Consider the following 23,926-nt stretch of genomic DNA (forward strand, 5'->3'; position numbering starts at 1 on the left):
AGAGATTAGCCCTTCGTACAAAGAAGATCAGCCCATAGTTAACGTAAAGGGCACAACTGTCTCCACCTTTTCTGAGCCTGTATCTTTTCTTGGGCTTGTGCTGGCTCCTTGCTTTTGGAATGCCATTTTCAGGAATTCGAATGCCTCTTCTACTCTCTATAAAATAGAATTTCCCCCCCTAGGGTGTTCTTTTGTATTTCTTAAAACAGGAAACCCTTTGTCCCAGGCAGTTTTTTTTGTTGTTGTTGTTGTTGTTTTGCATGGGTAGGCACCTGGGAAATGAACTCGGGTCTCCAGCATGGCAGGCAAGAATTCTGCCCCCTGAGCCACCGTGGCCCGCCCGCAGGCAGTTTTTTTAATGCAATTTTATGAGATATATATTCACATACCATATAATATCCAATTTGCACAATCAGTGGTTCACAGTATCATCATATAGCTGTGCATTCATTGTCACAACAGATTTTTTTTTAACATTTTCATTACTCCAAAAAATAATAAAAAAAAAAATAGACCCAGAGTGTCCATAACCCCCCCCACTCCCTATTATTTATTTATTTTATTTTGTCTTTTTTTTCCTACTCATATATCCATACACTGGATAAAGGGAGTATCAGTCACAAGATTTTCACAATTCAACAGTCACACTTTAAAAACTCTATAGTTCTTCATATGTGCCATAATTTCCATCATGGGAGTCCTCCGTTCCAACAGTCTCCTCTTTCCAGTATAAAACTGATCCCTGGGTTACAAAAGCAAAATCTTAAACAAAGACAGCATTTTTCATGGATTCTGATTTTTTTTTTCAGCACATGAACTTTCACCAAAACTAAAGCAATTGAGGAATTAAACATTGAGTCCATGTTCAGACTTGGCTTGGGTGTTCCAACGTATAGTGTGATAGTGTGATGGATGAGGTTAAAATGACAGTCCTTAACATTTATCTGTCTCTTCATAAGCTTCAATTTTTTAATCCTTACAGAAGAGATCGAGAAAAAATAATTTTAAATATATCTTGTCTTCTTCAACACCTTACTTTCTATAGATTTGTGTTCAAATTGAAAATTAAATCTGAAACTTCCTAGCTGGCCAGGCTCTGACAACTTCAATTTAATGTATTTTAGGAACATCAGAATAGGTTCACATTTAATTTTAAATACAGGTCATTTCTTTTTTTAAGTCTACCATTATTCAAAAAAAAGTTTTAAGCAGTTTTTCATTTCATCTTCTTTTTCCTCTTCAATCTCTGTCCCTTCTTAGTTCTTGGCATCCTCAGACACCTCAGAGTGGGGGTCCTCAGAGCTCTTCCTCCTCTTCTTCGTCCTCACCCTCCTCCCCCATCTTCTCCTTGTCCTTGGAGTTCTCAACCTCTAAAGTCCACGCACAGCCCTCCATTTCGCTGGTGAGTTCATGGATCTTGGTGAGTAAAGGCTTATAGATGACATATATTTTTTTCCAGAGCCTGAAATTCCTTATGAAGTTTGGCTTCTATCTTATTGCAATGCTTCTGCAGCTTTTTGAGGGCAAGGCCTTGGCATTTCACTGAGCTAGGCATGCTCTCGATAAAGTCATTTTCGGGCTTTGATACATTCTCTGCGGGCGTCTGGGACTTTTCTGCCATTCAACCAGCTGCGCTGTCAGGGTCTCCCTGCTGCGCATGGGCTTTCCCATGACCTTCTCAGCAGCCAACTGGCTTGGCTCAGCAGCTCCCTTTTTCCTGCCAGTTTAGAGGAGAAGCAGCAGAGTTCAAGGGAGCCTCCCCCTGAGGCCGCACACCTGGGCTGGACCGGAAGGAAATTGCGGAAACTGAGAGCTGTTCCTACTACTACTTGTTAAAGGAACATTTTCTTGTTTGGGCAGTTGCCTACTTACTGCAACTCTTTAACTGTTTTTTGGAGCTTTGACGAAGATGGGTCTTCCAGGTTTTGATAGTTGCTCAAAAATTCTGTGGGAGATTGGCACATTAAAGTGTCTTATGCCACAATCTTGGTCAACCAGAAGCTCTAATGGTTATTATTATTATTATTCCTCAGGATTTTCTATATATATGATCATTTGTATGTGAACAGAGTTAGCTTTACATCTACATTTCCAATCTGGATATCTTTTATTTATTTTTCTTACCAAACTGTCCTGACTGTATAATGCTATAATGTTGAATAAAAGTGGCGAGAGTGCATACATATACACACACATATGCATCTACATATATTCTTTCAAATGTATTGTTAAAGTTATTTGGAACATTTGTTTTAAAGCAAGTATCTTAAGTAAATATACATGATCAGATTGTTTTAGTAGACATATTTAACATGATTCAATTTCCCTGACTTTCTGAAGCTGAATGAAAATATTGTACTTTTGAATTAAGAAAAATAAAACAATATTTCCTTTTTTCATTTTGCATGGGCAGGCACGGGAAATCGAACCTGGGTCTCCGGCAGCATGGCGGACAAGAACTCTGCCTGCTGAGCCACCATGGCCCACCCAATATTTCATTTTAAAAACTATTTTTCTGCTTTCAATATTTGTAGTTAATTTTTTAACTAACCTTTCTGCCAAGAAAAAGCTAGAAAAATAAAGCATATATGCTTATATAAGTTAAACACATACATAAACAAATATGTGTGTATGTTTATAAAGTTATTGGTAAACTAGGTACCAAAGCAGGGAAAGCATCAAAAGCGGCCAATATCTGTGTAAAATGAAATTCCAAAGTGAAGTAGGATATGGAATAGGCTTTTGCCTTAGCATTTCTTATTGTTATAGAAGAGGCATCTTAGAAACTGATCAGACAGCCTGGCAGGAGCTTTCTAAAAACTCACAGGGATAAAAGTTTAGATCATGTCAAGGAATGGAAGCCCATTAAACATCAAAGGCTTTGTTAGGTACCTCCAAAGACCATATCCTGGACTGAAATTGTCCTAAAAGTAGTTTAGTCATCACAATAAATAAAGCACACTTTAACCATTGGAATTCCCAATTAGGTAAATGCCATAGAGGAATACGAGGATTTTTAGTCAAATAAAGAAGTAAATGAGCATCATATCCTGAAAAAAAAAAAAAAAAGTATCATGGGCAGTATGACAGTGACTCGGTGGCTGAATTCTCACCTGCCAAACCAGAGCCTGGGTTTGAGTCCCGGTGCCTGCCCATGCAAAAATAAATAAATACATAAAAAATAAAAATAAAAAAGGTATCATGTATTTTAAGGTAAAAATTATATCTAAATTTTCACATCACGATATATAATACACAGTAATAAATAGCCAAGCATATGCAGAGAAAAGAACTGTTAAAAATCAAGGGAAGTCATATAAAATGGAAACAGACATAAAGAGGATAAAGGCAAAACTCTGGGTGTCCCTGTAGTATCTACTCCCTTTTATAATGTATGCCTCCTGGGTAACAGCTGCAGTTTCTGGTGTTGTTTCTAGTAATATGTTTTGTTGGCAGTAAGGAGCTGTCCCTTCTGAGATTAGTATACACTACATATATGCCTTCCATCTTGTCTGCCTTCTCTCACTTTCTTGCATGCTTGCTCTGATGTAAACCCATTTAACATGCTGTAAGATGACCTGTGAAGAGTCCCATGTGGCAAGGATGGGATGTTTTCAGTCAAAAGTGAGAAATCAAATCATGTCACTGGCCATTTAAGTGAACTTGGAAGGCTATCTTTCCCAAGCCCTGAGATGACTGCAGCCCCAGAAAACATTTTGATTACAGCCTTATAAGAAAAAATGAAGCCAGAGGCTTTCAACTAAGCCATGTGACAGTTCTGGAATGGAGAATCAGATGATGGATTTCAGGTATGCTAAAGCACCTATAAATTGCAGGGGCAAATCCTGGAAATGAGAGATTTATAAAATGGGAAACCCCAACTCTGCCCTGCTTACACATTTAAAATATAAATTATCTAACCTCTGATCTACTTAAATAATGGTTTTATTTCAAGGAACCTAGCAGAAAGCAACTTCTAAAAGACATAAATGTCAGAGACTTCTGTTACTGGCCAAAGCAGAGGAAACAAAGTTTACAATTAGAGCCTAGGCAAATTATCTTCCTTCGAGAACAATGTCAACATTCATCAAAAGAGAATACAAATACCAGGGTCTCAATAACATATCTTCGTCAGTGTTCAATAAACAATAACAATTACTAAATCTGAAAAGAAAATAAACAAATTTTTTTTTAAAAGTCATCAATGGAAACATTGTCTAAGAAACTACAGATACGTGAATTAGTAGAAAAGATATTAACACAGCTATTATAAATATGTTCAGAGAGTTAAAGGAATATATGGCAATGACAAACGAACAGCTAGAGAACCTCAGACTGGCTGAAAAAAAAAAAGCTACAAAGAACAAAATGGAAATCCTGAGCGGAAAAACTCATTATCTGAAAAAGTAAAATTGACTAAATATTCTTCACAAGAGACTTAATAGTGGAAAAATGGTCAACAAAGATGATATGGGCAATAGAAATTATTCAGTATAATAACTAGAAATAAAAATTTTTAGAAGACAAGGAATATGCTTTGGTGACTCCACAAGTAGTGGTGAGAAGCAGCTCACAAATTTTATTTCTGATAAGTCAGTTTTGAGATTACTGGGATTTCTAAGTGAAGTTCTGAATTAGATTTCTGTATTTAAGATCCAGAGAATTAAGAGGAGATATTGCCCCTAGAAATAAACAATTGCAAATCATTTCATCCTTCTCATTTCAGAAATGAGGACACCAATTTCACAATGTTGAAAACAACCCCCAGTTCTAGTCACTTATATTGAGATGGAATTTTTTAATCTAGAGTTTTTCTGACCACAAATCCTGTATTTTTCCCACTGTAGCATATTTACTGATTATACTATGAAATGGAATTTAAGGAATTCATAGAGAACATTGTCACAACTTAAAACTTTATGGTATTTTAAGCAGCTATGCAGGTTGGAGGTAGCATTTCTAGTACCTATCTTATTCATATAATATCTCCAGGAGGCTCACAAAATGGCTAGTATAGTCTCCCAACAGATGTCTGTCAAGGGAATAGATGAACAGGTAACATAATCAGAATCATGAATTTGAGTGTCTCAGTTTGCCAGGGCTGCTATGACAAATACCACATGTTTAAGATTAGCTTAAACAATAGTAATTTATTGTCTTACGGTTTTGAAAACTAGGAGACCAAAATAAACATTTTGACAAGCCATGCCTTCTCCTCGAGTCTGTAGAATTGGCTTGCCTTTCAATCCTTGGGGTTCCTTGCCTCTGTCAATGGCTCTTCTGGCTGGTAGTGTAGACCTGGCCTATAGGCTGGAAATTCCTATAAGGCATTGTTGAAATCATGACTCCAAATTCCTTCAATCAACTGAGTTCCTCTGCTTTAAGGACTTCAATCATATGGATTAAGGCCCACCCTGATTCAATTTGGCCTTATCTAAAAATAGGCCTCTGTAGATACGATCTTTGAAGGTCCTATTCACAAATATGATGAACTATCAGTATCTTCAAAGGCCTTATTTACAAGTTGGTTCATACCCACAGGAATGCAGATTTTGACTTGCATATGCCTTTTGCAAGGGACAAGATTCAATTCACAAAAATGGTAATAAGTAAAAATATATTTTCAGTATATATATAAACTCCAATTTCTTAAGAATAGATTATCAATTGTAAATTCCATTTATATGCTTTGTCACATAATGGATTTTTTCTTTATATAATACTTCCAAGAGAGAATGTAGAACACATTGCATCAAGGCATTATTTCTCAAAGTGCCAATAATATCAATCTCTGCACGTGAAACTGATTTTTCTAGAGACAATTATCTTCATTAAGCACCAGACCACATTGCTGTACAACTTAGCAGTTCACTGAAGCTGTCTTATGAACAATTGTGGTCTTCAAAACTTTTGCTCAGAGCAAATCAATTGCACAACAATTTATATCAATTATTTAGAATAAGGAAACTGCTAGAACATTGGTCTTTAAAAGATAGGGTTGAATATCTAGAACCGAGAGAGCAAGTCTTTGTTCTGTTCTGTTTAATTAATAACTCCAAAAATCTAAGGAAATGATATTTGAGACAACATGTGAATTTTAGGAAGTATACAGTGAGACCGAGGAATATTCAAACCTGCATAGTTGAAGCTGGGTCACCTCTAAACCAACATTCCAGACTGGGGAATAAGATTCTCCCTGGAAAGAGAAACAACTGGATGTATATATGTATCTTAAGAGATTAATTTTAAAGAATTGGCTTATACAACTGTGAGAGTTGGCAAGTCTGAAGTTTCTACCACAGGCCTGACCTGTAGGCTGGAAATCCCTATACAGTATTGTTGAAGTCTTGACTCCAAATTCCTTAACAGAATCTGGCAGGCTACAAATTTCAGTATGAGTTGATGCTGAAGTTTTGAGGCAGATCTTCTTCTGATCCCTGCAGCCCTCAGTTCTTGTTCTTAAAATATCTAACTGATTGGATGGGACCCACACACATTATCAATGGTAATCTTTTTTATGTAAAGTCCATTGATTGCAAATACTAATCCCATGTACAAAATATCTTCACAACAACAACTAGGCCAGTATTTGACCAAACAACTGGACACCATAACCTAGTCAAGTTGACACATTAATCATCTCAAGTAAAGGAAGGTAAGCGTCTTCTTCTTTAAAAAGTAATGTGGAATTAACCTCACTGATTATACCATAAAGTGGAATTTAAGAAATTCATAGAGAATTCAGTTTTCCCTATTACTAACACTTTGCTTTAGTAGGATACCTAGGTTACAACTGATGAAACATTATTATTATAATTATACTATTAATTATATTCCATAGTTTATTTTAGAGTCCACAGTTTGTGTTGTAAATATGTCCCGTTTCAACTTATTTGCTTGATCTAGGCAGAAGATGGATGAAATTTAGAGAATGAATGTGAGTGGTGACAAATTGTATGCATTTTCAAAAAGTTGTCAATTTATGAGAACCACCAACCCTTAGTATGCAGCTATACATCTGACAAATGCTTTTTCTCTGTTTCAAATAAGCAAAGATTTCCCTCTATGCTAGAGGGGCAGCAATTCTCATTTTGGGGCCTTGTACCTTTTTCAGCTGTCTGTTATAATGTAGTGTAACCATTTTCAAAATAGGTCCCTGAGACCCTTTCTTGGTATCCTTAAGGTAAAAACTGTTTTCATAATAATATTAAATTGCTTGTCACCTTTTAGCTCTGTTGATATTTCTACTAATAATGCAAAATGATATTGGATAAACTACTACTGCTTAGGAAATATCAAGGTAGTCAAACCAAATCATACTCTGTCACAGACTATCGCTCAGCCTCTGTCACGTGCTCTTCTCCAGTAGCTTTCTCTGACTTCTGGTTTCTACGTCCTCTTGTTCCTCTGACTGTATCCAAATCTCCTCTCTATATAAGGCCTCCAGGAGAACAGATTAAGACCAACCTTGATTCCTACTCACGAATGGGTCTACACCCATGGGTATACAGACTAAGATTAAAAATGGGTCTTTTGTTGGGGTGCATGTTTCAACCCACTACAGTGAAGTGCGTGTGTCTGCCTAATGTTAAGATTTGATAATTGAGGTGTAACTTCCCACTTTTTAGACTATCAAGGGCACACTGACAACTGACTTGAACTAATGCATTTTTGTGGTTCTTTAATACATGATCACAGCACACTAGGGTAGAGCCCACCATTTCCCAGTTGTGCAACAGTAAAATTCCTTCACTAACACCAGCCCCATGATAATTTAGATATTACCATGCATTCCTGTTCTTAGGAACTTCACAATGATTCAGCTGCGGTTATTTTGCTGAGGGAAACATAGAACTGGGGGGAGAGGAAAATATTCTCTTCTTCCTCATTCTACAGATGAAAGAGCAGCTGCTCAGAAAAGTAAAATATTTTGCTTTTGGAGACTCAGTTAATAGCAAAATTAGAACTTGATCTCAGGACCCTTAATGAAAACAGATTTTATTTTCAGTCAACCAGTAATTAAATTGCTGGATACTATTTGTACTGCCGAGGAATAACAAAGAGGAAGAAAGAAAAGTCTCAACTGTTTCCTATTTGGGTATTTGCCCTCCAAAAGTTTCTATCTACTTTTTAGTTTAAGGCTATATGTGATGGGTTTAACTTAATCAAGCCTACAAAGTTAGAATGAAGATAAGAAAGTTTAACAATTGAGGAAGTGCACTTTCCATCCAAAACTCATTCCTGGTCTGGAACTCTGATGGAATGGTAGAGAATGTGACAGGTCTTCAGAAATGGGAAAATGAATCACTAAGAGTTAGGGTGGGTGGGAATATGTTACTGGAGCTTTTCCCAGAAAAATAGAGATTATGTGTATTGGGTTTAAGAATGAGGTGGGAGCACACCAGCTAAGTGCAATACAGTGAAAAAAATGTAAGAAAGTATAGGGATGCATAGTGATTTTGGATCCTAATTACTATTAGACATTTTATTTGCAGTAGAAATATTATTTAGGATTTGGATAAAAGCAAAATTTCAGTTAGATCATTCTGGGAGGACCTTTAAGGCTAGATTGAGTTTGGGAAAGGTTAGGAGTTGACAGATACAAATTAAAGGATGCATATTTGGTCTTCAGCAAGAGAATGAATTTAAATCAGGAAAGCTATGTAAAATACTATACGAAGGAGGAGGTTAAGTTCAGTTTCTGTTAGTACATCATGGTTGGGTTCAGAGGTCCTGAATCTTGTATATTGAATATTTTTTTTAAATGCTGAGGAAATAATATCCATTCTTCTACCTCAATGTAGATGGAAAGGGGGTAATTAAAGCAGCTGGCTTATTATCCACTCCTTTTCTTCACAAGCATGATGCCATGGTGGATAGGAGGACAGGAATTAGGTAGGTGACCTGTTCTAATCTCCTTGTCACATAGACCCCCAGGTAAACAGACTAATGGTATTTACTAGGAGGAAGAGTACTTATCTATAAAATGCCCTTACCATGATATCCTTGACTAATTTTTAACCATTTTAACCATTATTTATGGTTAATAAACCAAGAATTTATGAGTTATGGCTCCCTGGTGAATGTAAAATAAGCTGTACAACTCTCTAGGGGTATATAATAGAGGTGTTTAATAGATAAAATGTACTTGCTGCTATAAGAGGTAATAGCCTTCACCCTCAAAGCCTCACTTAATCACTTACTTATCGATTATTATGGGCCAGCAAGTGCATGCCCAATGCAGAGAAATGTGAACTGAGGAGTCACCCTTGATATCCCAGGCTTCTCTCTGTTTCAGTTGAACAAGTCACATGTAGTCACCAAAGTATTAGTAAGACTTGAATCAGAGTAAGATTTCTGATTTGTGCCAGTCTAACTTGAAAGTCTGATTTTTCTTAACTCATGCTATGATTATGAAAAAACTTAAGTTTGCTTTTACGAATTTTAAATTTAATTTATTCTTCTCAGGTGGCATTATCGAGTAGAGCTATCTACAGTCTTCTTTTGAACTAGATAACGGAGGTCTTAAGAGGATTTTTAATAACTGAATGCTGTTTTATCCAAGTTGAAGAACTAAGTATTTTCCAGGAGTCCCATTCAATTAAACAGAAACAAAATTTAGTCTCTTCTGCTTTTTGCTTCAAAGATATATCATAGAGAAAATGAAATAATTAAGAAGATGTATTGAATCAATTTGTATATACATAAAGTATAAATATATATGTTGTGTTTTTTCCAAATATTAGGACATATTTACTCCACTCCAGTGGTTCATGTAATAGAAGCCACCCATACAAAAACAAAGTTCAAAAATATTATAACTTCCTATAATCTATAGTATTTCCCACCAAAAAGTTAAAAACAAACAAAAAATATTCTTTCTAAGGATTCTACCTATGCCTGGCTATTATTTCCTTTACAATGACCTTCTCATACATATATTAGCAACACAAGTTGTGTTATTTAAAAAGAGAAGACTATGCGTTAGCAATAAAAACATGGCTAGCATGCTCATTGATTAAGAGGGAGAGATTGGAACTGTTATGTGGTGTGATACACTGAAAAGCTGTGATTTTAAACTTACTGAAAAATCAAATAAGAGTTCCTGCACTCGTTTACTGTGTCTGTGTTTTTTTTTTTTGCCACCTTGTTTATCTCACTTTTAAAATGAGAAAATAATTTAATCTATATAGTAGGAATAAACATTTTATTTAATACCCAAAATGAACCAGTTTTAAATTGTTATATATCCCAGAAAAGCCTTGTTCTTCTTATCCTGATTCAGTACTGTAGGGTGGAAACTCTTTAGGTTGTTTCCATGGGGATGAGACCCACCTAATTGTGGGCAGGCCTTTTGATTAGCTGTAGACATGACTCTACCCACTCAAAGTAGGTCTCGAGTAGCTTACGGGAATCCTTAAAAGAGCCAACATAGGGAAACATTTAGGAGAAAGTTTACATGCACATGTTTGGAAATACAGGAGCCCCAGGAGATGCCAGCAGCTGAAAGAGCTGCTAGGGCTAGACAGGAACCAGAGCCTAGCAGACATTACCATGTGCCTTTCCTTGAGATGCTAAGCTAAGAGATGAAACGCAGAGCAGCTAAATCAGGACCTACAGGTACTTAGAGAAGAAGCCCCTGAAATCAGAATCTAGAAGCAAGGGAACCAGTAACAAGGACCAGCAGACACCAGCCACATGCCTTCCCATATGACAGACATCAGCCCTTTTTCAGAGTGAAAGTATCTACCTCTGGATGCCTTAGTTTGACCATTTTTTTAGGGCATTAGAACTATAAACTTTTAACTTAATAAATACCCTTTATAAAAGCCATTGCATTTATGGTATATTACATTCTGATGGCATTAGCAAACTGAAACAGATTTTGGTATCAGAAAAGTGGGGTACTGTGATTTGCAAATACCAAAGATGCTGGAACAGCTTTTCAAATGAATAGAAGGGAGACTGTGGAAGAATAGTGAGGAGTATAAAATACATAGAATGTTTTGGAGAGACCACTGGTAGAAATATGGACAGTAAACATGCTTCCAATGAGGCCTTAGACAGAAATGATTCATGTGTTATTGCAAACTAAAAAAAGATGGCCTTCCTTCAAAGTGGCAACAAATTTGGCAAAATTAATTGCTATTGGATAGAAGGCAGAATTTGAGAGTGATGAACATGGATATTGTCATGGTTAGGGACAGGTATCAACTTGGCCAAGTTGTGGTAACTGTTCATCTGATTGGGCAAGTGCTGGCCTGTCTGTTGCAATGAGGACATTTCATAGGATTAGGTCATGATCATGTCAGCTACATCCACAGCTGATTCCATTTGTAATCAGCCAAAGGGGAGTGTCTTCTGCAATTAGTGATGCTAAATGCAATCATGGGAAGCCTTTTAAGGAGGACTCAGAGGAGACAGGTTCCATTCCTGCTTTGGCTGGTAAGCCTCTCCTGTGGAGTTCATCCAGGCCATCCATCGGAGTCATCAGCTTCGCAGCCTGCCCTGTGGATTTTGGACTCTGCGTTCCTATGGTCACGTGAGACACTTTCATAAATTTTATATTTGCAAGTGTTCCCTGTTGATTCTGTTTCTCTAGAGAACCCTAACTACTTCATCTTGGTACCAGGAGTGGTTCTTAAGGAACAGAATCTTAAAAATGGGTTTTTATGAATGGTTTTCTACTCTGACTGGGCTCAGAGACACTAAGGACTCTGATTCCCGTAATCAGAATGACACTCCCAATCCATGGACTGAGTTGGCAAAGGAGATAGTCAAAATATCATCATTCGATTCTCCTAATGCTTCGCTTGTACGAAGCCAGACTCTGGGGGATAATGTTTTTGACACCTTTACACAGTTTTGTAGAAATAAGAGTTATAGAGATGTTGGTTGGCTGTTGTTAGATACACTGTCTACATTAAAGGGTGAAAGGGATGGGCTTAAGGCTTCAAATGAGAAGCTTAAGCGCCGTCTGAAAGATGTAGAGGTTTCTATGAGTATCCTGAAGGAAAATTTTATTTCCTGTAGCCGTAGACTTGAGATCTCTGAAAATCAGACTCAGAATCTTATTGTTAGAGTAGCAACTTTACAACGTAAACTGAAATCTCAGTCTTGCATGGTGTCTGCCGTTAAAGTGAGGGCATTGATTGGAAAGGAGTGGGACCCTGAAAAATGGGATGGTGACATATGGATTGATAATGATGTTGGGGGTGAGGTTGAAACACTAGACCATGCTGAGCCTTCTTTAGATAACCCTGTAATAGTCTGCCCTGAGGACATAGCCGCCCCACCTTCAGCCTGCCTTGAGGAATTGGCCACCCAACCTCCTCCTGAAGGGATTAGCCCTAGAGTGATTAATCCTGTTTCACCAGATGAAACTGCAAATGAAAGCCCTGAAGCAAATGGCTTGGAAGATATTTCTAATTCTTTTCATAACCCACCCCCACCACCCCTCATTTCTTCTAGACCTATAACTAGACTAAAGTCCCAACAGGCCCCTAAAGGTGAGGTACAAAGTATCACACATGAGGAGGTACGTTATACTCCAAAAGAACTGTGTGAGTTTTCCAATTTATATAGACAGAAATCAGGGGAATATGTGTGGCAATGGATTTTAAGAGTGTGGGATAATGGTGGGAGGAATATAAGGCTGGATCAGGCTGAATTTATTGATATGGGCCCACTAAGCAGAGATTCTGCATTCAATGTTATAGCTAGAGCAGTTAGAAAAGGTGTTAACAGCTTGTTTGGGTGGTTGGTTGAAACATGGATCAAAAGGTGGCCAACATTACCTGAGGTTGAAATGCCAGAACTGCCCTGGTATAATGTAGATAAGGGGATCCAGAGACTTAGAGAGATTGGGATGTTAGAGTGGATTTATCATGCAAAGCCTGCTCTTACACCCCAGGAATGTCCAGAGGATGCACCTTTTACCAGAACAGTGAGAAATAAATTTGTGAGACTAGCACCATCATCCCTCAAGAGCTCTGTGGTTGCACTTCTCTGTAGGTCAGATATTACTGTAGGAACTGCTGTCACTGAGCTGGAATCCTTAAACACAATGGGGATGACAGGATCCTGAGTTGGCAGAAGCCAGGTGACAGCACTTAATCACCAAAGACAGGGTAGGCGCGGCTATTATAATAGACAACAAACTCAAAGGAGGCATCAAAATTATATGACATGCAGAGATTTGTAGCATTGGCTAGTAAATCATGGGGTGCCTAGAAATACAATAGAAGGCAGTCTACTAAATTCTTGTTGGAGCTGTATAAACAAAAGAGTTCTAGGTCAAGGGAATAGAAGTCTAACCTGAATTACAAAAACACAGAGTCACGGCCCCTTAATCAATTTCCAGACTTGAAACAGTTTACAGACCCTGAGCCCCTTGAATGAAGGGGAGGCCAGGTCCCTATGGGGGAGAAACCTGTTACACTGCCACAAATTTATACTGTTAACCTTCCTCTAAGTCTTCCCCAAGAAGACCGACGGCCTTTTACCAGGATAACTGTGCATTGGGGAAAAGGAAATGATCAGATATTTCAGGGATTATTAGACACTGGTTCAGAAGTGACATTAATTCCAGGGGACCCAAAACATCACTCTGGACCACCAGTCACAGTGGGGACTTATGGAGGCCAGGTGATCAATGGAGTTTTAGCTCAGGTCCATCTCACAGTGGGTCCAGTGGGCCCCCGGACCCATCCTGTAGTTATTTCCCCAGTTCCGGAATGTATAATTGGCATAGACATACTGAGCAACTGGCAGAATCCCCACGTTGGCTCTCTAACTCGTGCAGTGAGGGCTATTATGGTGGAAAAGGCCAAGTGGAAGCCATTAGAACTGCCCCTACCAAGCAAAATAGTAAATCAAAAGCAATACCGTATTCCTGGAGGGATTGCAGAGATTACTGCCACTCTTAAGGACTTGAAAGATGCAGGGGTGGTGATTCCCACCACATCCCCATTCAACTCTCCTATTTGGCCTGTGCAGAAAACAGATGGGTCTTGGAGAATGACAGTGGATTATCATAAACTCAACCAGGTGATAACTCCAATTGCAGCTGCTGTTCCAGATGTAGTATCATTGCTTGAGCAAATCAATACATCCCCTGGTACCTGGTATGCAGCTATTGATCTGGCAAATGCTTTTTTCTCAATAGCTATTAGTAAGGACCACCAGAAACAGTTTGCTTTCAGCTGGCAAGGCCAGCAATATACTTTCACTGTCCTACCTCAGGGGTATATCAACTCTCTAGCCCTATGTCATAATCTTGTTCGCAGAGAACTTGATCATTTCCCCCTCCCACAAGACATCACATTGGTCCATTATATTGATGATATCATGTTGATTGGACCTAGTGAGCAAGAAGTAGCAACTACTCTAGATTTACTGGTAAGGCATTTGCGTGTCAGAGGATGGGAGATAAATCCAACAAAAATACAGGGGCCTTCCACCTCAGTAAAATTTCTAGGTGTCCAGTGGTGTGGGGCATGTCGAGATATCCCTTCTAAGGTGAAGGATAAATTGCTGCATCTGGCCCCTCCCACAACCAAAAAAGAGGCACAATGCCTAGTTGGTCTTTTTGGATTTTGGCGACAACATATTCCTCATTTGGGTGTGCTACTCCGGCCCATTTATCGAGTGACCAGAAAAGCTGCTAATTTTGAGTGGTGACCAGAACAAGAGGAGGCTCTGCGACAGGTCCAGGCTGTTGTGCAAGCTGCTCTGCCACTTGGGCCATATGATCCAGCAGATCCAATGTTGCTGGAAGTGTCAGTGGCAAATAGAGATGCTGTCTGGAGCCTTTGGCAGGCCCCTATAGGAGAATCACAATGCAGACCCTTAGGATTTTGGAGCAAAGCCTTACCATCTGCTGCAGATAACTATTCTCCTTTTGAGAAACAGCTTTTGGCCTGCTACTGGGCCTTAGTAGAGAGTGAACGCTTAACCATGGGCCACCAAGTTACCACGAGACCTGAGTTGCCTATCATGAGTTGGGTGTTGTCTGACCCACCAAGCCATAAAGTTGGGCATGCACAGTAGCACTCTATTGTAAAGTGGAAATGGTATATACGAGATAGAGCCAGAGCAGGTCCTGAAGGCACAAGTAAGTTACATGAAGAAGTGGCACAAATGCCCATGGTTTCCACTCCTGCTGCCACATTACCTTCTCTTTCCCAAACCAGAGCTGTGGCCTCTATGGGGGAGTTCCTTACAGTGAATTGACTGAGGAAGAGAAACCTCGGGCCTGGTTTACAGATGGTTCAGCACGATATGCAGGTACCACCCGAAAGTGGACAGCTGCAGCATTACAACCCCTTTCTGGGGTGTCCTTGAAGGACAGTGGTGAGGGGAAATCCTCCCAGTGGGCAGAACTTCGAGCATTGCATCTGGTTGTTCATTTTGCTTGGAAGGAAAACTGGCCAGAGGTGCATTTGTATACTGACTCATGGGCTGTTGCTAATGGTTTGGCTGGATGGTCAGGGACTTGGAAAGACCATAATTGGAAAATTGGTGACAAAGAGGTCTGGGGAAGAAGTATGTGGATAGACCTTTCTGAGTGGGTTAAAAACATGAAGATATTTGTGTCCCATGTGAATGCACACCAGAGGGTGACTTCAGCAGAGGAAGATTTGAATAATCAAGTGGATAAGATGACCCGTTCTATGGATACCAGTCAGCCTCTTTCCCCAGCAACTCCTGTTATTGCCCAATGGGCTCATGAACAAAGTGGTCATGGTGGTAGGGATGGAGGTTATGCATGGGCTCAGCAACATGGGCTTCCACTCACCAAGGCTGACCTGGCTACAGCCACTGCTGAGTGCCCAATCTGCCAGCAGCAGAGACCCACGCTCAGTCCCCGATATGGCACCATTCCCCGAGGTGACCAGCCAGCTACATGGTGGCAGGTTGATTACATTGGACCACTCCCTTCATGGAAGGGGCAGCAGTTTGTTCTAACTGGAATAGACACATACTCTGGATATGGGTTTGCTTTCCCTGCACGCAATGCTTCTGCCAAAACTACTATCCGTGGGCTTACAGAATGCCTTATTCATCGTCATGGTATTCCACATAGCATTGCTTCGGATCAAGGAACACACTTCACAGCAAATGAAGTGTGGGAATGGGCACATGCTCATGGAATTCTCTGGTCTTACCATGTTCCCCATCATCCAGAAGCTGCTGGATTGATAGAACGGTGGAATGGCCTTTTGAAAACTCAATTACGGTGCCAACTAGTTGGCAAAAACTTGAAAGGCTGGGGTAATGTTCTCCAGGAAGCTGTGTATGCTCTGAATCAGCGTCCGCTGTATGGTGCTGTTTCTCCCATACCCAGGATCCATGGATCCAGGAACCAAGGGGTGGAAATGGGTGTGGTGCCACTCACTATTACTCCTAGTGATCCACTAGGAAAATTTTTGCTTCCTGTCCCTGCTACCCTGAGTTCTGCTGGTCTACAGGTTTTAGTTCCAAAACGGGGTGTGCTTTCTCCAGGAGAAACAACAGTGATACCACTGAACTGGAAGTTAAGTTTGCCACCTGGCCACTTTGGGCTACTTATACCTCTGGATCAACACACCAAGAAGGGGGTTACATTATTGTCTGGGGTAACTGACCCTGACTATCAGAAGGAAGTAGGACTGCAACTACATAAAGAAGGTACCATAAAGAGGTAAAGAAGAGTTTTCTTGGAATATAGGAGATCCCCTGGGGCGTCTATTAGTACTACCATGCCCTGTGATTAAAATCAATGGAAAACTGCAACAACACAATCCAGGCAGGACCACTAATGGCTCTGAGACTTCAGGAATGAAGGTTTGGGTCACCCCACCAGGCAAAGAACCATGGCCAGCTGAAGTGCTTGCTGAGGGGAAAGGGAACATGTTATGGGTAGTGGAAGAAGTTAGTGATAAATATGAACTTCGACCACCTGATCAGTTACAGAAACGAGGACTGTAATGCTGTTTTGTTTGTGTTATACTATTTAAGTTGTAAGATATCAAGTTTAAGAATGAATGTTGTCCAAGGATTTGCACCCTATTCTGGAGAGATTTAATGTGTTTCCAGTTATATGCAGGACAGTTGAGTATTGTCAGGTAAAAGAAAAAAATGTGTGCTTATTTGTTTTCATTTGGAAATTAAGTATGGTCTAAGGTGATATATATATATATAGGTGCCAAGTTGACAAGAGGTGGACTGTCATGGTTAGGGACAGGTGTCAACTTGGCCAAGTTGTGGTACCTGTTCATCTGATTGGGCAAGCGCTGGCCTGTCTGTTGCAATGAGGACATTTCATAGGATTAGGTCATGATCATGTCAGCTACATCCACAGCTGATTCCATTTGTAATCAGCCAAAGGGGAGTGTCTTCTGCAATTAGTGATGCTAAATGCAATCATGGGAAGCCTTTTAAGGAGGACTCAGAGGAGACAGGTTCCATTCCTTCTTTGGCTGGTGAGCCTCTCCTGTGGAGTTCATCCAGGCCATCCATCAGAGTCATCGGCTTCGCAGCCTGCCCTGTGGATTTTGGACTCTGCGTTCCTATGGTCACGTGAGACACTTTCATAAATTTTATATTTGCAAGTGTTCCCTGTTGATTCTGTTTCTCTAGAGAACACTAACTAATACAGATATTAAGCAAGAGATTTCCAAATTATTGTGGACAGTATAGTCTAGCTTCTCCTTGTGGCTTATCATAAAAGGTGACAGGAAAGAGATAACCTGAGAACTGAACACTTGGGTACAAAGAAACCAGAAATTGATGGTTTGTAAAATCCTGGGCTTCCAGAAAGGGAGACCCCAGAGAATACTGCCCCATGTGAGGTTTTAACCAAACATGGAACCAGCCAGTCATTTCAGACAAAAGCAGAATTAGAAATGACTTATCCAGAAAGGATTTATGGAAGGCCCTATTATCTGATAGGTGTGATCAGCGTATGATGGAAAACTGACAATTTTTTTGCAAGTTGGATATAAGTGGAAACACTGCTAGTCTGGACTAAAAGGATAGAACAGGGACACATTGAAAGAAAAATTACTTCAAAGATAGAACCATGAAAGCTAAGGTCTGAAACCAAAAGCTCTCAGGCCAGGAGAATGGAGCCCCCCATCCATGTGGAAGGGGCGAGTTTGCCTTGGAGGCAAAAGGTGGACCTTCTGCCACAATGTTCAGGAAGAGTTTTGGTGCCCCATGCCTCAGGGAGGGTGGAACACATTCCTTGGAGATTGAGGGTAACCTTGCTGCCACCCAACTGTTCTGAGGGGATTGAGGATGTGCCCCAGAAAATGCTTGGAGAAGGTGGAATTGATTTGAATTTGCATTGTACTGAAATGGTTTAAGGCTTTGCGAAACTGTAATGGAATGAGTATATTTTGTACATGGAAAGAACATGTCTTTTAGGGGTCCAAAGTGTAATATGTGCTGGTTTGAAACTGTTACATACCCCAGAAAAGTCACGTCCTTTATCCTAATCCAGTTTTGTGGAGAAGGCCTATTTTTTATTAAGTTGTTTCCATGGAGATGTAATCCACCCAGTTGTGAGTGGGACCTTTTGATTATGTCATTTCCATGGAGATGTGTCTCTACCCATTCAAGGTGGTTCTTAATCCACTTTCTGGAGTCTTTTAAGAGGGAACTATTTTGGAAAAGGCTAAGATCTGACAAAGACACATTTGAAGATGCAGAAAGAAAACACCCCCAGGGAACCTGTTTGAAACCAGAAGCCAAAGTCACCAGCAGATGCCAGCAATGTACCTCCCCAGCTGACAGAGGTGTTTTGGACACATCAGCCTTTCTTGAGTCAGGGTATTTTTCCCTGGATGCCTTACTTTAGACATTTTTATGGCCTCAAAACTGTAAACTTGTAACTTAATAAATTCCCTTTATAAAGGCCAACCCATTTCTGGTATATTGCCTTTCTGGCAGTATTAACAAATGAAAACACCATAACATCCTTGAAAAATAGGCATTGTAACAGAGGAGGCTTATAAAAATAACCTTGAAATCTTATCATAATGATTGGATTATTGTGTGTGTGTGTGTGTGTGCACACGTGCATGTATTATATATATTAGGACTCCCCTTTGCTAAAACAAGTACACAGCACAGTAGAGAATTCTATATCCTAACCAATAAAATGAATGAAAACCACTTTCATATTAAGGCCCACTTCCATATTGGACTCTGAATCTGTTAGCTGGATTCACAGAATTTAAGTCTTCATTCTTTTCTTTACTATCACTTTACCATGCCTGTTTTTGTTTTTCAATTCTTCAAAGGGAAACTTACATCTTATTTTGCCAGTTATTATCTGCCATGATAGAATATGTTTGTTTTTTCACTGACTATAAGTTCAGGAGATCAAGGAATTTTTCATTGCTGCATCCCCTAAAAAATTTTGGTGATATAGGAGATATTTAATGTATACTAATTAAATAAATGTATGCACAAATAAATAAACATTTATGGTCTCTGTTTTATTTGTGATAAAATTAATGCTATGGCTATCTAAGTAAATTGGGAGGGTATAAAGATTTAGGAAGTAAGGATTTGAATAAAAGTTGACAGATTTCAAAGCCCAAGCTTTTTTTTTTTTCTTTTCAATGGCTTTTTGAATTTTCATTGTTGCTATAGATCAGTACTGCTGCTACTAGTATGCCCACTCTAGCTTTAATAAGGAAAATGAAGGAGTGGTGTGATATTTATGTTTTATCCTATGCCTAATAGGGTGTGAAAAAGGAAATGTCATTTCAGATCCACATGTCTGAATCCATGTGCTAAGGGATCATGGCCTTGAAAACAGTATTGAGCTTCCATTCTGCTTTATTCTGAGTATTTCCATAAAACATTTGGCCACTATCTAAATGTTGTAGGCACTTTTAAAAATGAATTCGTATTATTAGGCAAAAAATATGAGAGACAAATTCATGTATATCCTTTTTTAGATATTTCATAATGTATTTTAGAAAGTTTACCTATTTTATGAATTAATTTGTGGCTTATGTGTTTGTTAAAAAAATCATAGGATAATCTCACCATATATTCTACAGCTAAGCTTCAACTAAAATACTTAAATATTTATAATTAGAACATAATAGAATAGGGGGAAAATGCTTAGAAGTATTTCAGGCTGCCCTATTTCATCTTAAAGATAATAAAAAGTTTCACAGAGGTAAAGTTGAATTTCAAGAACTCTCTTGCTTGGAACAAAAGCTCACCATTTTTTTGACAGTTTTCTAGTACTTTTATAGCTACACTGTCTAATTCAAAGGATGAAGATAGCTTCTTTTCTCCAAAGTAATGTATACAAGTGTTTCTACATAATTGCTGTTTTGTATGTTTTTTTTTTCCAATTTCCTTTGGGCTTTTCTTTTCCTACCATTACTCTTAAAAATGCAGTTTTTTTAAAGAACAACTTGCTGATTTAAATGAGATGATTTGAGTGCTTATTCAATTGCAGCACAGGAGTATGTCAAGTTAAACTTCCAGGAAATATTTTGCAACGTGCCTTTTCACTAAGTATATTATTGAGGATATTTTGCATCTATTTTATCTGTAAGGGAATTGTAACATAAATACTCATATTATACCAGGAAAGGTTCCAGCTCTCCATCATTCAACATCTTATGCTTTTGAATACCTAGGCACGGAAACATGAAGTAACTTGAGCACGGTTAGTAACAGAACCAGACTGGGAGACTTTTGAAACTGCTATCTGGAAATCGATGGGGTTCTCTCTTAAAGATCCTGTTTTCCCTCCATTACAGCATTCATTTTTCTGAAATATTTCACAGGTCAATAAACCTATAAAAATGACTAAGAACATTACACTTGATGGTGAAAATTCTGACCCAAATCTAAAAGTAACCCTAGACATGCAACACATACATGTCCAAACACATATACAAATTCACAAAACAGCAATAACCCTAACTATGAACTTGCATATTTCTTCTTTTATCTTCACCGCAATTTCATACTATGAATTCTTTTGTTATAAAACCAAAATTACCTCCTACATTGATTTCACAAGCCACCAATTTCATGAATTTGGAATTGCATACTTTGAGCCATTTAGGGAGCTGAGAATTAAATTCAATGAGTCTAATAGCATTTTAAAATCATGAGCTACAAAACAGAAAAAAAAATGGAAACAGATGAACAGCATATTAGAAAGTTAAATATAGTGTAGTGAAATATTTTCAATTTTTTAGTAAACACATCTAGATAGAGGTAAAAATGTATTTCCTACTTTGAATCTAGTTAAAAACTAAAGCCACTGCACTAATGGTTCAGAACTGACACTTTGAAAAATACTTCTCTAAATGTTTCTTATTATTTTTGAAAGTCTGATATTCTTTACATGTTCCAATGACTAATGTGATTTTTTTTCCCCAAGCAGAGTAATGGTCGTCATCAAGGAATGGTTTGCCACATAGTCACGGCTATTTCATTACTTGTCTAATTTATTTATTGGTTGTTTATTTTAAATTATATGTACATCTTTGCCATGGCAAATGTTGTTATCAATATTCAATTTTGCATTCACAATCTAAAAATAATTCTGGTACTACTCAATACATATTGAATTATTTAGTGAAAGCTTAACTATGAATATACTAAACTTCAGAGAATTACTACAACTCAGCAATTTGTTCCCTACATAATTTATTAACATTTGATATAAATGCTGTCACAACAATTGAAATAGACTGGTAGCCCCATTTACACTAAATTATAATAACGAATTGTCAATTTATAAGATGATTAGATGCTCTGGAAGGATACACATTGGTCACAATTTTAACTAATATTTATTCTAATAAATCAAAATAGAAAAGAAAGTACTACACTAATCTGTCCAAGACAGCACGTTCAACTAAGAATTAAATTATAGATGTCTTCAAGATGATGTAAAACTGTGAATAAAATAACCAGGGACAAGGGAAACATTTATACAAGTAATGTTAATATGAAATAAAATTGTAATGAGAAGAAACATTTGAAGAACTCAAAGCAAAACACATTTGTTTCAATCTCAATCAAATCCAATTTTATATACATATTTTCACTTAACTATAACCCTTCAGATTAACTGTAACAATATATGATTGCTATTTTACTCATAGAAATCCAAGTTGATCCATTCTGAACCAATAAAAATGGTTTAAGAAATACCCCAGCTATTGGCAGAATTCAAAATCCATTATGTATTTATTCTTTGTAAACATTTAGCACTAATATTACAAGATATAAACTCCTAGACTACATTTGACCATAAAACCCAGCTACATTAATGCCTCTAGTACTGCATCTATTTGTTAATTAGATGGTGCTTCTGATACAAAATTACCTGACCTCTTTACCATAAGATTGCAATTCAGTGATCACTCCTTTAGGCTTACCCCACCATCACCACTGTTTCTCAGCCAGCATGAAGGTAGTACTTAAAGTTCACAACATGCTTTTATCTCAGTTGATATTAACAGCAAAATGATAAGGACAGCAGGACAGAAACTAAAACCTCCATTTTAGATTATGAGATCATTCCCTTCCATAATATTTGATTGTCCAGCATTCATGGAGTTGATAATTAGGAATGCTGCAGTTTAAACCTAGGCTTTCCAAAGTTCATGCATGCCTTCTTTCTATAGACCTTCCATGTGCAGATACAGTAGGAAAGATATTCAAAGAAACGTCATAAACCTTATGAATACTTGCTTTTTAATCCAAACGGGGGTTTCGAGAAACAATTGAGCAACTGGAAAGTACATTTTAAAGGATTCAGTCTCATAAACAGAATGAGAAATGCATTTCTCAAGTTGTCCCCATGATTTGAATACATGAATCAATTTTTCCCTCAAATTAAATAGCACGTTCTGAAGGTTGAAAATACAAGTAAACATAGAGAACTTGAGAAATTGGTAAATATCTGGGAAAGGCATTATTACTGCATATCTAAATCTGATTACACTAAGAACACAACTTGCAATTGCTTCATAAAATGGTCTTAGCATGGATATAAAACAGTGAAAGTTTGCACTTTCTGAGAACACTTGCTTCATTTCAAGACACCTGCATATTAAGTCAAGATTAAGAAGTTGTCATTGGTTTGTAAACATCCAGTAGCTATGCAAGTCTGATATCTATGGATATTGTTGGTCAAAAAGAAAGACACCTAAAGAGATGTCAATCCAATTTGATACCGGTGTCATGATTACCAACAAAAGCACAGCTCACTGTGGCACTGATGGAAAACACATATTCACACAGAGAAGAGACAAAGCAAAGTCAGCGTCACTAGTAGGAGGAGGTTCCCCATAGCCGGCAGGTCTCAATCCCTGACCCAGGCAGGGAGATGGTCTAAGCCCAACACCCTTCTCTTGTGTTAGTGTGCCATAGCGGAAGAAGCCTGTCCGTCCAGCTGCTACAGATACACCACCAGAGCGTGAGCTGGATAGCATAAAGCATGCCTACAGAGTCAGACTGTCTCCAGAGAATACTTACATATGCTCAGAACAATAGGGGAAGGAATGAGCCAGTGATCCCTTTAGCTACTAGGGGTTGATGTTCTATCCCACCAGACTCACCTGGTCTATTTGTGGCAGGGAGAGCCAGCAGCTGCACTAGGACTGTCCCCTACCACAGATAAGTAGACTTCTGTCCATCTTAAGAAACTCAAAGTAGTCATCCTCTTAACGACATCCTCTACTTTATAGGCATTTTCTCCTTGCTTGTGATAGATTCCAAACTTAAAATAAGTTATAATACTAATTTATACCTGTCCCTCACAAGTATCCCTTTCTATATGTGTTTTTCATCTTGCTCAGAGGTTCTCTTTTTAAAACTAAATAATAATTACTATTCCAAAATTATTGTATCTAACGATGGGTTTCTCTGATAGTGATATAAGATG

The 23,926-nt window shown here is 38.3% G+C and overlaps 1 protein-coding gene across 1 annotated transcript; it reads right to left on the reverse strand.

Moving 5' to 3' along the window:
• Positions 1 to 1,207: 1,207 nt before the first annotated feature.
• NAP1L5 (nucleosome assembly protein 1 like 5) lies at positions 1,208 to 23,474 on the reverse strand. Its single transcript, XM_077124456.1, is given in 3 exon segments — positions 1,208 to 1,444; positions 1,446 to 1,648; positions 23,280 to 23,474. Coding segments are annotated over 3 exon segments (546 nt in total). The 3' UTR covers positions 1,208 to 1,296.
• Between the last annotated feature and the right edge of the window lie 452 nt (positions 23,475 to 23,926).

This window comes from Tamandua tetradactyla, chromosome 13 (genome assembly GCF_023851605.1).
Source record: "Tamandua tetradactyla isolate mTamTet1 chromosome 13, mTamTet1.pri, whole genome shotgun sequence".
In the NCBI taxonomy this organism is placed as follows: domain Eukaryota; kingdom Metazoa; phylum Chordata; class Mammalia; order Pilosa; family Myrmecophagidae; genus Tamandua; species Tamandua tetradactyla.